At 42.9% G+C, this 14,349-nt stretch overlaps 1 protein-coding gene across 1 annotated transcript in view; it reads right to left on the minus strand.

Moving 5' to 3' along the window:
- ITPK1 (inositol-tetrakisphosphate 1-kinase) overlaps positions 1–14,349 on the minus strand; it is a 152,668-nt gene that overhangs the window by 35,454 nt on the left and 102,865 nt on the right. The window contains exon 4 of the mRNA XM_048485251.1: positions 5,395–5,512. Within this exon, the coding sequence (XP_048341208.1) occupies positions 5,395–5,512 (118 nt within the window). The remainder of the gene's footprint in view (positions 1–5,394; positions 5,513–14,349) is intronic.

A 14,349-nucleotide genomic window follows, 5' to 3' on the forward strand; every position in this document is an offset into this window, starting at 1 on the left:
CACTTCTGCAGGTAGTAATCTGGTTTGGTGTACTCCTTTATCGAAAATGAAAAATTGCTGGACTTTAGCTTTCCAGCCTTCAAGGGGAGATATGATATCTGTCTTCCACAACTTTGCCAGGTTCAGCTGTGCTGCCATAATTAAATGAAACGATAAGTGCGCTTGAGATTTTTTTGAAACTCTTCTCTGCCATGCATATGTAATCTTTTCTTTAAATAGAATTCCCAGTTTGATTTCCTTCCATATATCTAAGAAATTTAGGTGCGACTCCAGGAGCTTTGAAGGGCAGGGAAAGATGACATGTGACGTCACTTCCAGCTACACAACCAGACTGCAGAACTATAGAGGGAGACCCGGCAAGCCTAGCCTGATGTTATGTTTCACACTGATGAAACAATTGACACTTAGTATTTACTGGACAACCATTTCTTTTATGTGTTTGTGTATCCTTACACATCTCTGTTTATAGTAAGCATTACTGGTTAAGAGCCTGCATGAAAAAATGCTAGTTTCTGGAATTAAAGGTCTAGACTTCATTCATATTAAACAAGAACGCACAACTTTGGCACATGTAGGCGTGCAGATCTGTGCACATTTGCACACCTGCACACATGCCAATGGAGAGAATTTAAAAAAGTCCTGACGAATACCTTCTGACCTTTATGTCGGTGGCTGGGGTGATGGCAGGGTGCCTCCCATGATGCGCGCCCTTATACTCATGAACCTGAAGGTAGGAAACTGCTCAAGCGTGTGTTGAAGGAGGTAAAATACAATTCTAGGGTCACAACATCTCTGTATTCCAATGAAGGAAAAAGAAATCCTTACTTACATTGGGTGTTTGGGTAGATAAAGTTACCGCTGTACACATGAATTAATTCATAGGCTACAGCTCAACAACTTTACCCTTGGATCCTTTTATTACTCAACTTACGCAGGTGGCAAGATATTTGGTAGTGGCTCATAGGCATCAAAAAAGGTTCACAGCCCTCTGGCCCCTAAAAGTGCCTAGATTTGGTGACACATAAGGAACTAATTTTTGGTTGCATAAGAAGAGTAGCAGATACTTGCTATTTGCCAAGCCTTCCCTCCCAGCATGCAGGCCCTTGTTTTGTTTTATTAAAATATTTATATCCTGTCTAGAAGCTCTTGTGTTGCAACTCTTTCAAAATGTAAGTTTGTCTATTTTTAATCTTTTGAAAGACACTTATGGGGCCATTTTAAGCAAAGTTACACCCTTCTAAGTCCACTGACATCACCCAAGAGTAATATTATATTCACCCGAACCTCCTTGGCTTAGAACTGCACTGCTAGTCTGCTGATAGCTTCTGTTTTCATAATAAATAAAAAGGTGATTCATCTCTAGCACAGCACAAGTCCCAATTAATACCTAGACAAATCTAAGGTGTTATAATGATTAATTTCTCAACTAACAACCACACACCGCCAGCAGCTGGGATGCCACAAAAATGGATTGCATGACAAACCTGAAACCTTTGCATACAAATTAATTTATCTGTCAGGTATTCAAATTTTATAATGTTTTGGTGGAGGCTTCTCAGAGACTGAAGATGAGAATTCTAAATTGCACCAGAGACTATTATGTAAAAGAACGGAGGAATACCCTGGAGTTATCCAGGCAGTACAATTCTTTAGATCGTGTTTTGGCAAGTGGGAATGAATTCTTGTGGTAGCATGCCTCTACGGTAGCCACATTCCAAAGCTTAAATATAATCTTCCACATAATCACAAGAATGTTGGCCGAGGCATGGACTTGACCATACTGTTTTCCTTTTGCAAAATTGCTGTATGGTAATATTTTTAGAATTTTTAATCCCCCAAATTTTTAGGGAAAAATATTCTTTCTTGTTCAACATTGACTGCAGCTTGCATGGAAAGTTTTTATGTCACCTCCATGCATTTTACAAGCAAAACCTGATTATCAAGGGTAGACATCAAAACAGCAAGCCCCCCCCCCCCCAAGTTTATATCACGTGACACTGTTCACCCATTTTGCTTCTTGTCCATTCTACAGGTCAAGATCACAAAGCAAGTGGACAGGGATTGGGGGTGCAAAGAACATGACTGCAGGAGCTGGTCGGGTTTACCCAAGACATACTCCTGCTTAAGTTAGATTGCCTGATTCTGATTATTGACTGAGAGTCATTCAGAAGAACTTTTAAGATACTTTTCTAGGCTGGATATAGAAGTGGCATTGTGTCATCATGTAGTTTACAGCCAATACTGGCTTCTGTTTCTCAAGTTCAATATATCATGTTGCTAACACTGCAGAATTCGTTCATGTTTCGTTAGATATGGTGCTGTATTGGTTGAATTTCTAGGTTAGTCCACCTGGCAACAATGATAGTTAGGTTTGCCATTTGCCCACTGAAAGCGGGAAGATTTCCTGCGGTCCTCAGTCCCCGCCCTCCATAATTGGAGGAATGGGATAAAACTGGAGAGGCGTCAATGGTGAGATCCTTTAAGAATTTCCTCTAGATTCTAAGGTATTTACCATGGAGATTATAGAAATTTCCTAGAACATCACCCAGGAGTAACATTACATTCTTCTGAATCTCCACCCTCCCCAAGTACTGCCACCCAAATCTCCTGCTTTTGTTGCCTCAGAGCTGGAAACTCAAACTACAGCCTGTATGTTGTGTGTTTTAGTGCTCACAGAATTGAAGAGGGTCCCCTGAGGAGGTGACTGGGGCACCATTTCTGGGACATTCAGGAGACAATGCAAAACTATTCTGCTTGCTAGATGGAGGCTTTAATGAGGTGTAGGCATTATTGGGGGAGTCCGTAGGTTTGCCATCATTCGTTCAATGAAAAATAAAGAACCACAGAGTGATGATGAAAGTTATGAAAGTATGTAGATCATTTTTCAAGACAAAATGAAACACACACACTTGCACACATCAAACCACAAAGCAGTTAAAGTGACTAAGACAGACAACGAATGGTTTACTGCTTGTTGAGAGCTTCTTTTTGCCTAAGCCTGTGTTCCGCAACATGATGCCTACTAACATGTCTTCCGGTGGCCCTTTACTTCTACAACACTAAAAGCAAACCTTAGCTTTTCCCTACCTCTCTGGAGCAGGAAATGTTTCAGAAGAATCTTTGATTCATTGATTGCATGTCTGCCCATTCAGAAACAACTGCTTCCATAGCAGCTGATACCAATTTGGAAAGTGCCAAAAGTACCCTCAGCTTCAATACACTTTTAATGCCATCTCTGCCCTACGTAGAGGTCCTGCATGGTAGAACCTGAACACAAGACTCAAAACTGCATGTTCAGGAAGGATACACTAGCTAACACACATGCCAATTTACCTTCTACAAGTAAAGCCAATGGGCAAAATGATCCCCCAGCTGAATCCCACAAAAGTCAACAAAACCAAACTGCATTCGTTGACCATGTGGCCTAGCATAGGTGACAGTGGAACCAGCAGGAATTCCATACTCGAATATTCAAATAATCATCTTTTAATGATAGCAGTTTCTGTGGCTTACAGCCGAATTCACTTGGCCCATTGAAAACAGGATTCAGTTCAGAAAATCTTATGCCACAGTTTATCTTGTACAAGTGCTACCATAAAACGAACACGACTCTCTTTGCTCCTTTCATCAAAGCATAAGAATATTGCTACCATCCTGGAAGGCATTCTTTACAAATACTGATGCTGAATTTTTCTATACAATTATTCTGCAAACCTGGCCAGCCATGAACTGATTTGCAAGGTAGCATACAGAATGTGTTTACTTCAGCAGAGGTATCTGAACGGATGGTATTTTATGAAAATATCTTGATGTGTATCCAGTTTTCTGGCAAAATGATAAATGCTTGAGTGAGGTGTTCCGTAAGTCAATTTGCATAAAAGGATATCAAGGAGAGTCTCAATATAACAAGCACACCAGCTAAAAAGTGAATTAGGAAGATACACAACCCAGAAGAAAACTCTGCTACAGTGATCACAAATTGCTGTTAGATGTTTGCTAGATGTTCCAAACTGGCATTTAGCATTTGGCTCCTCCTGCTGTGCCAACAGAAAGCATGAAGACAAATTTAAATATTTCAAAGGACGACGACTTAAGCAACGTCCTTTGCGATTCAGGAACGCAGGCCTCATCTATCTTTATCTTCTCAGGTATTTTGTAACAGTCTTCTCAAGAAGACAAATCCATGAGTAATTCCGATCTCAAACAATTAACACTGCCAGGACACACCAAAAAAAGCTTGCATAAGTGTGGACCAGCCCTTATATGCTTTTGCAATCAGATGGGTAAACTTCATCCCATTTGGTAAATGACAAAAACCATGCAGTAAGTGATACTTCAAGGTTATGAATTGTCAAGTAAAAGCTATTCTCTTGCTGTTGATCATTGCTTATAGGATTTTTGTAAGGATAGAAAATCTCCTGAAATTTTAGTATCAGTAATTTTAGTTGCCAAATAAACAAATGGAACCATGGATGGCAGTACAGAAATATATTTGGTCCTTTTTGGAGTTGTGCCCCTTTTGTTTTGGGAAACATTTTTGCCCATTTGGCACCAACTAGCCTGGCTCACACACCTTCCGCAAGGTGAGCCAGATAAGTGCCTAGATGGCAGGGGTCTAAAACCATCAGCAGACTGCTTCTTTGCTCTGAACAACTTCCAGTAGGAAGAGACATGTTGGAGTTGCTTCATACCAAAAGCAGTAACAGCTGCAATCCCTTAGGCCCTATTCAGGGCTCAGGTCCCCAGTGAGTTAGACAGTCAGTTAAGGTCAATGTCCCTTATATTGGCTCTCTTTACTTCGCAGAAAAACTGACAGAAAAGCCATTCCAGCAAAGCAACATCTGTTTTACTGACAATGTGTGACAATAAAATATAATTACAAAGTTCCTTTACCGAAAAGTTTGTGGAACTACTCAATGTATCTGGGGAAGAGACACATATTATAGCTCCTAAGCAGCATAAATAGAGTCTCCCCAATGTCTCTCCGTCAATGCAGCTCTTTGCTCCCTGATATCATGTTCCTTTCAGTTACTCACCTGAAGGAACAGAGAGAGAGTCTGTAGCAGGAAGGGGGAATCAGCAAAGATCTCCTTCCCCAACACTGCAACCAGAAAAGTTGTTCCCTCCAAGGAGTTGCTATAGCATTGACTGAATGGCACCATGGAGTCTGAGCTACAGTCTTCACGGATGGCCTATTCATCCTTTTCAAGAGGCCACACACTCAATGTGCTGAAAATAGCTATTATTTCTGATAGTGGGCAATTTGCTTCGGCAGAAGTGAACTTGGCAACCATGTACAAAGGCAGACAGCATTCTGGACAAGGTCTCGAACACTCTCTACCTCCCTAAACATGCGAATACCACCAAGCTCAGTTGAAAAGGCAAGAGGCTTACCTTTCATATAGGCCTCTATCTGTCTAATAAGCTCATAAGACTTTGATCGATCCAGCAATGTTCTGATAGCCGGAAGGGGGTCCAGAATGATGGTTTCAGGGTGAGCATCAATATACTCCTATGAGAAAGATGAAATAGGTTACTGGACAGCACAGTAGATTGGTTGGAAACATGGAGAATGAATATAAGAGGGAGTACAATATCATGTAACAATGAAGATGCACCAAATTCAGATTACTTATCACTAATGGCACCTGAATTTCAGGTGACTTGGCAATTTATCCAACGCACTTTGCCATTTTGAGAAAAGCAGAAGTTTAGGTTAACGATTGATAGTCACATTCTGTGATTGATAGCCACATTCTGAAATAGGGACCTTGCAGGCTATGGAATATCTCCCTACTCCAACCCCACATGCTAAATGGACGTGCAAAGTAGATCAGACGCTTGAATGTCTTCCTTGAATCTCTAGTCTAGCCAAACGAACACGCTGAAATCCCCAAACATGAAATAATGAAAGACCCTCAAGGTCATTACTGAGGCAATCTCCAAGACAGCCAAATGTTTGAATAGCATTGAAGTTAATTCCACTCCTACAGAGCAACAGAGTATCCATGATGCATTGAAGGTCACGATGGCAGCGGCTGGCAGACTTAAGAATATTTCAAGTGCTCACATCACACTTGCTGTGAACATGGATAATATCACTGGACCATCTAAACCAGGATAGTGGATCTCCAGGGGCTCAGGTGAAGATCCCTCCCATGACAGTTTTGTTTTTGTTTTAAATGGGAAGACTATGCTATGCTATGATGCCTCTTCCATCCCCTACAATTACGCATTTATTTGAACAGAATAAAGAACCACAGCAACTGTACTGCTAAGTCTTATATGGTACAGAAATCGCAGCACGTCGTGAAGTGTTTCAAGGCTGCCAGAATGTTACGACAAAAGTAATTACACCAATGCATACTCAAACTCACTGAGTAATTGCTATATAACATATATAGTTCTACCTTTCATTCACTGATAACAATTCCAAAAAGTTCAAAAATAATTCAACTGGTAAGTTCAAAGTCTGATTTGGCTATAAAACCTCTAGATTAGGTTTTATTTCGGAAATCCTTTGTCAAGCCAATCTGCAATGTACAAATACAAGTATCAGTATGTACAAATAAAATATACTCATTCTTATAATTTTCAAAATCCCAAAAGGCCTTTTCCATATGCACTTACATATATTATACATAGCTTTTCTTTCTTTTCTCCTCTAGGAGCACACTGGTTTTTCCCAAGCTACATAAAAAAATAAAACACGCATATATTTTTAAATAGGTTTTATAGCCAAACTAGACTTTGAACTTTCCAGTTGAATTATTTTTGAACTTTTTGGAATTGTTATCAGTGAATGAAAGATAGAATTATATGTAATATAATAATTATTTAAATGATACTCAGTGAGTTTGAGTACGCATTGGTGTAATTACTTTTGACAGTACCTGCTGTACACCTGCCTTGATTAATATGGAGACTGCTACGACAGACAATCATGATGAATCCAGATCCATATTATTAAGCAAACACACCAAGCAAACCGGAAATCAACTTGTCTTCTTCCATATGGCTAAGCAAGCAAGCAATGGGGGAAAATATTAAAATGTTTAAATATACTGGAGTCATCTGGGCAGTGAGATCTGGGGTGTGCCCCAGATTAAACAGCATTCCTCGATTAAGGATTGACAGCTACACAAACAAAATCAGTCCTGCTCGAAAGTCCTACTGTTGTAACCGTTTTCCCTAGCCTTGTTATCACCTCCCCTCCTTGGTTTATCAAGCATACCTATCATATTTACATGCACCTCCATACAACACTTTTTGAGAAGACGGTGTTCCTGGCCTGTAATTAGCCTGACCCAGATACACTGAACATTTCTTTTCTTCCTATCTAATCTTTAACGCAATACAAGACAAACAAAAAAGGGACTTGTGGGTAGGTTTGTCCCTTGCTGGCTGATGGGAAGCCAACAAGGAAACTCCTGTTTGATTGTTCCTACAATGACATAGGAGAGCCACAGTGTACCAGTGGTGGGGGACAAATATTTGTAGAGAAGGAATAGAATAGATTACTGGGATATTTTCCATCATACCCGAGAGTTCTGAGGACCAACAATAATTTGCAGGGGCGAGGGCACTATTGACCTTCCCAATATCCATCATCCAGCCTTCCCAGGGAACCTTTCAGACTCTGTCAGCAGAAAATGAAGATCAGTTTCTTCTGCCAGAGCTGTTCTGAACTTTGGAGTCAACAGCAGTATCTCCTGGACCTGCCTCATTGGCATAGCAACCATAGAGAGCCAGTATTGTGTAGTGGTTAAGAGCAGTGGACTATCATCTGGAGAACTGTTTTTGATTCCTCACTCTTCCACATGAGTGGCGAACTCTTATCTGGTGAACCAGATCCTACACATTCCTGCTGGGTGGCCTTGGGCTGGTCACAGTTCATTTGGAACCATCTTCCTCGCAAGGTGTCTATTGTGGAGAGAGAAAGGGAAAGGAGTTTGTGAGCTCCCTTGAATCATCTCCTCCTCCTCCTCCTCCTCCTTCCATTTCAAGTGGTTTTTGCAGAGGTCCTTTCTTGAAAAAATACCCAAAGGCTTTATTTCTTGCTACTGCAAATCTCCTCCACCCAGCACCAGGAACACCAAAAGATACCATAACCAGGAACAATTTAAGCCCCATTAATAAATTACCAGGAGCAGCCATCATCCCCTGAGGCTGCTGTATCCATCTTCCATTAAATCACAAGGGTGGATCATGTCATTATACTCCAAATTACGAATCCCTGCTGCGGTGTTTGGGTAGAACAACATGCAAGCATAAATTCCACCTTTCCTACCACTTCTGCCCATATCAGGAGTGATATGGCAGCAACCTCACCACTCCCGGTAATATAAAATCCAAGCCTTAGTCAAACACTCATTGAATGCACTGGTGTTCCCATAGAAATATCCTGTCTTATTTCAAGTCTACAGATCAGATTGGAACTGGCCAAGTAAAAACCTTGTTCCTAGAGGCGTCTTAGAGACCCGTGTCAAACTGTCGGCCTTCATTCATCCTTGCATCAGCTTTAGTGGAATGGCATTAGGCATAAAACCAGCAAAACAGCTTGCATCAACAACGGCTCACAGGCAGAGCACGTGCTTTGTATCTGGAAGATCCCAAATTCAATTCCTGTAATTGAGAGTTAAAAGAAGGTATTGGATGGCAGATGTTGCAGAAAACATTTTTTTCCAAGACTCAATAGAGATCCTGGAATGATGCTTCCAGTAACAGCAGGCAGTGCCGAGCTAGATGATCAACAGTCCAACTCATTGGAAGCAGCTTCATATGACATCAGTCTTGCTCTGGAACCTTCTCTGGAACCTAGAGATACCAAAAGCTATTTGCAGCCAGTCACATACTCACATACTCTGGAACCTGTTTCTCCTAGTGATACCTAAAAGCTATTTTCAGCCAGTCACATTCATAAAAATTAGCATACACAGATGTATGGAAGAACATAAGCATAAGCATTTATTGTCATTGTGCACGCACAACGAAATTTACATATTGCCAATCTTTCTAGTACACCTCCCCAAAAAGCACAGCTTGGGAGACATACAGTTTGAAAAATCAGCAAGGCTTGTAACTTCCAGAGAGATGTGAAGTTTGAGTTGCATACTTAAATAATTGTTGCCTGGCTTTGACTGATCAGAAGGACATTAAAATTGGCATTTGCAAAATGCCTTCTGAATATCCAGAAGAAATTAAACAGGAATACAATCCTAGAAAAAAGAGGCAGTAAATTACTTCCCAGATGGGGCTCACAGACCAAGAACTTATGAAGGCCAGAATCAAGACAAAAGGGTAACTAACTCTTCTATTCCCCAAACAGTAGGTACAAAAATGTTCCATGATAAACGCCAGTTTATAAATGCACTAGCAGTAAAGTCTGTTGAACCAAGACACACAATGAGCACTACAGAACTTGGTGGGTTAAGGGTGCCTTTCTTCCCCGCTTGGACTGGCCTCACCCAGTGCCAAAAATGGAGCCCAGGGCAAATACTAAAATTGCCCCCAAAAATTGTGGGGGGGGGGGGACAGGAGCGGCAGGCGAGCAGCAGGAGCTCAGCGGGGGTGGCAGAAATGGTGGGGAAGCAGTGAAGGGTGGCAGAAGTGGTGGGCAAGCAGCAGGAAAGGGGCAAAAGTGGTGGGGTGGCAAAAGTGTGGATGAGTGGCAGGTTAGCAGAAGAGGTGGGGTTGGCAGAAACAGCGGGGTGGCAGAAGGGGTGGGTGAGCAGCAGGGGTGGAAGAAGCAATGGGGCGTAAGAAGCAGTGGGGGTGGAAGCAGCAGCAGGGGGTGGCAGAAGTGGCCCTGCTTGCACCTTGGGGGGGGCGGGGAGGGGAGGTGGAGTGGACAGGCTGCTGCCAAGCCAGGCGGGAGGGCACATTATTGCTGCTGCTACTCCGCCAGGCCCTGCTTGCTCCTGGGTCAGGGGGAGAGTAGGTGAGGGACAGCCGGGCTGCAAGGAACGCCATGGAGCAAATCGCTGCACAGGACTCACTCCCACATACAGCTTGGCTGGAACTTAGCCCTGTGCACCGATTTGTTGGAAGTGAGTCATCAGATATTCTATCCTAAAGCAATTATGTCTTAGGATAATAATCCATCTAGCTTTTCAAGGAAATAGTGAAATAGTATCACTAAGGAAAACTTAGTTCTCAAGTATTAGTTTAAAAGCTACTGTTTTTATATTCTTTGAACAATTGCTGTTTTTAATACTGTACTGTTGGTTATTTTATTATTGTACTTGCATTCTGTGTTGTTGCCGCCCTGAGCCCTGTAGGGGAGGGTGGGATATAAATATAAATAAAAACAAAAACTATGGACAAACTACAATGCAAACCAAAAAGAATATTATGTACGTTCTGACTTAGCAACAACTCACATCTAGTTAAGAAGCTGTTGTGCTACTAGGATCGTGGTTTCTTTAGCCATAGTCTTTTACATTTAGAGAGAAAAAATCCAAGACATCTTCAGCTCTTCTGAGATTGTGCAGTTTGCTAAAACTGAAAAAGTATGTGACCGTTCCACCAAGAGAAATGTGTAACTATTTTTTTAAATGCAAGCAAGGAAAATGCCCCTTTGAGCAACAGCAAACTAAAATGGCTATATTAAGGCATTACTTATTTTTAGCTTGAGCCTGGATTCCTCTAACTCTGTATTTTCAGTTAGGTCTAGGGAATAAAGCTGGTCAGGAATACCTACTATCTTATGCAACGAGTTAGCATCTGTTGGCTCAGCTACTTTCACACAAATTAAAGATTTTAGAGTAACAACAATCTTACTGCTACGGGTGGTTTGTTTTAGCGCTCACAGGAACCATTTTATTGTTACTTTGCAGTACAGTGCTATACAGCCCATTATGATGGAGGAGGGGGTTATTTTGAATACTAAGATTGTCAGAAATATTTGCCACTGTAGAGGCTTTCCCCCCCTTAAAATAGTTTTATTTGTCTCTTTTTTGTGGGATTTAAAAGTCAGGTTAGCAATTTTTCATAATAGCAAATGTAGGTTACATCAGAACAATACAGCTGAGACAGTTGAGAAGTTTAAGTTCAAGGGATAATTGTACTTCTGAATGTATCAAGAATTTCACATACAAGTGTTCAAATCTTTATTTTCCACTGAGAGGGCTTTCTCTTGGCAGTCTCTGGTTTGCTTCTTAAACCTTTGTTTCTTTTACAGAGCATTCCTTTATGTGTAGGAGTCAGGAACATTAACACACTTCCCCAGTGTATCTCTTAAACTGGCCTGGGATCACCAGGACTGGATCCGGGAGGGGGGGAGGGGCAGATGGCCAGGTGGGCGGGCAGCACGTGTACCTCATTCCCCTGGTCAGGCAGCTACTCAGAGGTGGTGAGGCTGAACTGACTAGCAGAGGTGGCTCATTCTGCTTTGTGTAAGCCCCTTTCCCCCAATTAGGCTGCGGCTTGGAGGCAGGGGAGGCTCAATTGTACAGAAAAGATGGCTTGTTCTGCAGTGCCTGTGCTCTGGTCCCCCAATTAGGCTGCTGCTAGAGAAGAGAGAGGGAGACCCTAGACCTGAGGCGGAGTTTCAGCCCTTGCTAAGACAGAAGCTGTGACTGTGAGTTGGGCAAGACTATCGTGAGTTAAGAGGAGGAGGAGCTAAAATATCCTGAGGAGATGTTCAAAGATGTGGAAGAAATAGACCCCCCCCCCCCCCGGCCAGGTAACCTTCCTTGGCCTCGCTGATCTCCCTCCTTCCTCTGACAGAGGCAACCTCCACACTTCCATCTGCAGGACCTTCCAATTCCTTGTTTTCTCACCACCACCCCTTTCAAGGACTTCATGTTGACAGAACTGTGGTAGGAATAAATTAACTACCCTGTTTCCCCTAATATAAGACATCCCCCAAAAATAAGACATAGTAGAGATTTTGCTGAAGTGCAAAATATAAGGCATCCCCCGAAAATAAGACATAGCAAAGTTTTTGTTTGGAAGCATGCCTGACGAACAGAACACAGAAAAATAAGACATCCCCTGAAAATAAGACATAGCGCATCTTTGGGAGCAAAAATTAATATAAGACACTGTCTTATATTCGGGGAAACACGGTATGTACAGTTGCCTGGAAGTAACAGTGAAGGCAAAGTGTCCTCCTGAGCTCAGTGGAGAAGGACCCTTCATGGTAAGTTCCCAATGGTTGCTCTCTCTCTGAGCCGGAGGACATCTTTTGGGCCCTCTCATAGCAGTGTCCCTATGTACTGGATGGGTCATCGTTGTCTGATTTTTGAATGTATCAAAGCACTCCTCTTCCAAAGGCTTTGTCATGTCAGCCTTCTGAGCATGATGGGCCCTGGAAGAGGAGCCAGAAGCAATAGAAATAAATCAAACCCCAGAGGCTCTGGAAACAGCCGAGGAGGTAAACAAATCACAGGCAGATAGGCCCCCAGGGCAAGCAGAGTCATAGAAAGAAGGATCAGAAGGTAATGAATCATTAGAGTGGAGGAGGCAAAAACAGAGATGGCAGCTAAAGAGTAAATAGAGACGCATCCACATTGCAGCTTGATATGGCAGAAGGCTCTGTGAACTGGAAATATCGGCATCAGAGGAGGACTGAGTACAGCATGAAGTCTTTGCACGATTCTGCCTCGGTTGGCAAGGGCATCTTATGTAAGACTAGTCTTGGGCTTGGCTCTGTCTGGGTGTAACAAGTATGATTCCATGAGAAGCACTATGTGCCTGGACTCCTCCTTAGCCACTGCCTCTAGTCTAGTTCATGCCTTGACCTCTGGACTGCCTGACCTCTGCTTGCAAATGCCTCCTGCCTTGAGCCCGGGACTGCCTGACTTATGCTTGCAGATGTTACCTGTCTGAACCTCTGTGCTGCTCAACCTGTGCAACCACTCCTCGGTTGCCTTGGCCATCTGTCAGCCGGTCGTGCCCAGATTCTAGCAGCCCAGGCTGCATCTGCAGAGCTACAGATGTTGATCTTGTAATGCCTTCCAAATCCTGACACCTATGGCCAAGTTGCCACTTTGCAAGTTTCCTGTACAGAGGCATTCTCTGCCAATGTCACCTTGGCCACTGTGCTCCAGATGGAATGAGCGGTGATACCTTTGGGAAGTTCATGCTTCTGTGCTTGGTGCACTTCCACAAAGCAATTTTTGAGGCACCTGCTAACTGTGGCACTGGGCTCTGTCTAAGATAAAGATGTTAGTTTGGTCAGTTGTAGCAGTCGTGAAAATTGTACGCTTCTGCATTAGAATATAGACCCGAACGAATATGAGAATTATCATTCATGTTTATGTGCTGCCTTTGTCAAAACCATTATTTTTGTGCATTATTTTTGTGCAACATGGTACTTTGATATAAGAGCGTTTATAGTTCTTTGAATGACTACCATCAAACTTTCAAATGGATTGGGGGGGGGGGGGAGCAAGGCTAGGTAGGCACTAGGACCCAGATGGAGCATTCTACAACAAAGAAGGCCCGGCATGCTTTATTCTGTGGCAGAGGAATATACAGTCTACTAATATTTTTTCGTGAGACAGAGTATGGATACTTCACAGCCCATGTTGGAAGGAGACACAACAATGAACAAGGCTTCAGACTTTCTGATGTGTTGAGTCCTGATAATAAACACATTGACAGCCCCTTATCCCAAGGCTGTGCCACTTGACCTCCTTCAGATGTGGCCAAAAGTGGGGGAGATATATTTGTTGTTGTCTACAGAAGCAGCAGTAGCGTAGTGGTTAAGAGCAGGTGTACTCTAATCTGGAGGAACTGGGTTTGATTCCCTGCTCTGCCGCCTGAGCTGTGGAGGCTTATCTGTGGAGCTGTGGAGGCTTATTCAGGTTAGCCTGTACATTCCAACACCTGCCAGCTGGGTGACCTTGGGCTAGTCACACTTCTTCTGAGCTCCCTCAGCCCCACCCACCTCACAGGGTGTTTGTTGTGAGGGGAGAGGGGAAAGGAGATTGTAAGCCCCTTTGAGTCTCCTTACAGGAGAGAAAGGGGGGGGGATATAAATCCAACTCCTCCCCCTCCCCTTTCTTCTTCACAATGCTGAGTTCCCTTTAGGGGTGAAGGCTGGATCCATTCTCAGCATCCTTATCCTTGTGAAAGACACAGTGATGAATTAACTGAAAGGGTCCCAAGTTCTGAGACCCTCCCAGCTGAGGTGACAACTACCAGAAATATTGTCTTCACCCTTAGGAAAGCATTCAGCTTTCAGCTTCCATATAGGAAACCGGTGAACTTGGGGCTTGCAGACTGATGATCCATCTCAGACCATTGTCCCTAAACTGGAATGTCTTCCATCATCGCTCCCCATCTGGATAGGTGGGCATCTGTGACGATTTGGTGTTGTCTCCGCACCAAATAGCCTTG

The sequence above is a fragment of the Sphaerodactylus townsendi genome, linkage group LG02 (assembly GCF_021028975.2).
Source record: "Sphaerodactylus townsendi isolate TG3544 linkage group LG02, MPM_Stown_v2.3, whole genome shotgun sequence".
Taxonomy (NCBI): domain Eukaryota; kingdom Metazoa; phylum Chordata; class Lepidosauria; order Squamata; family Sphaerodactylidae; genus Sphaerodactylus; species Sphaerodactylus townsendi.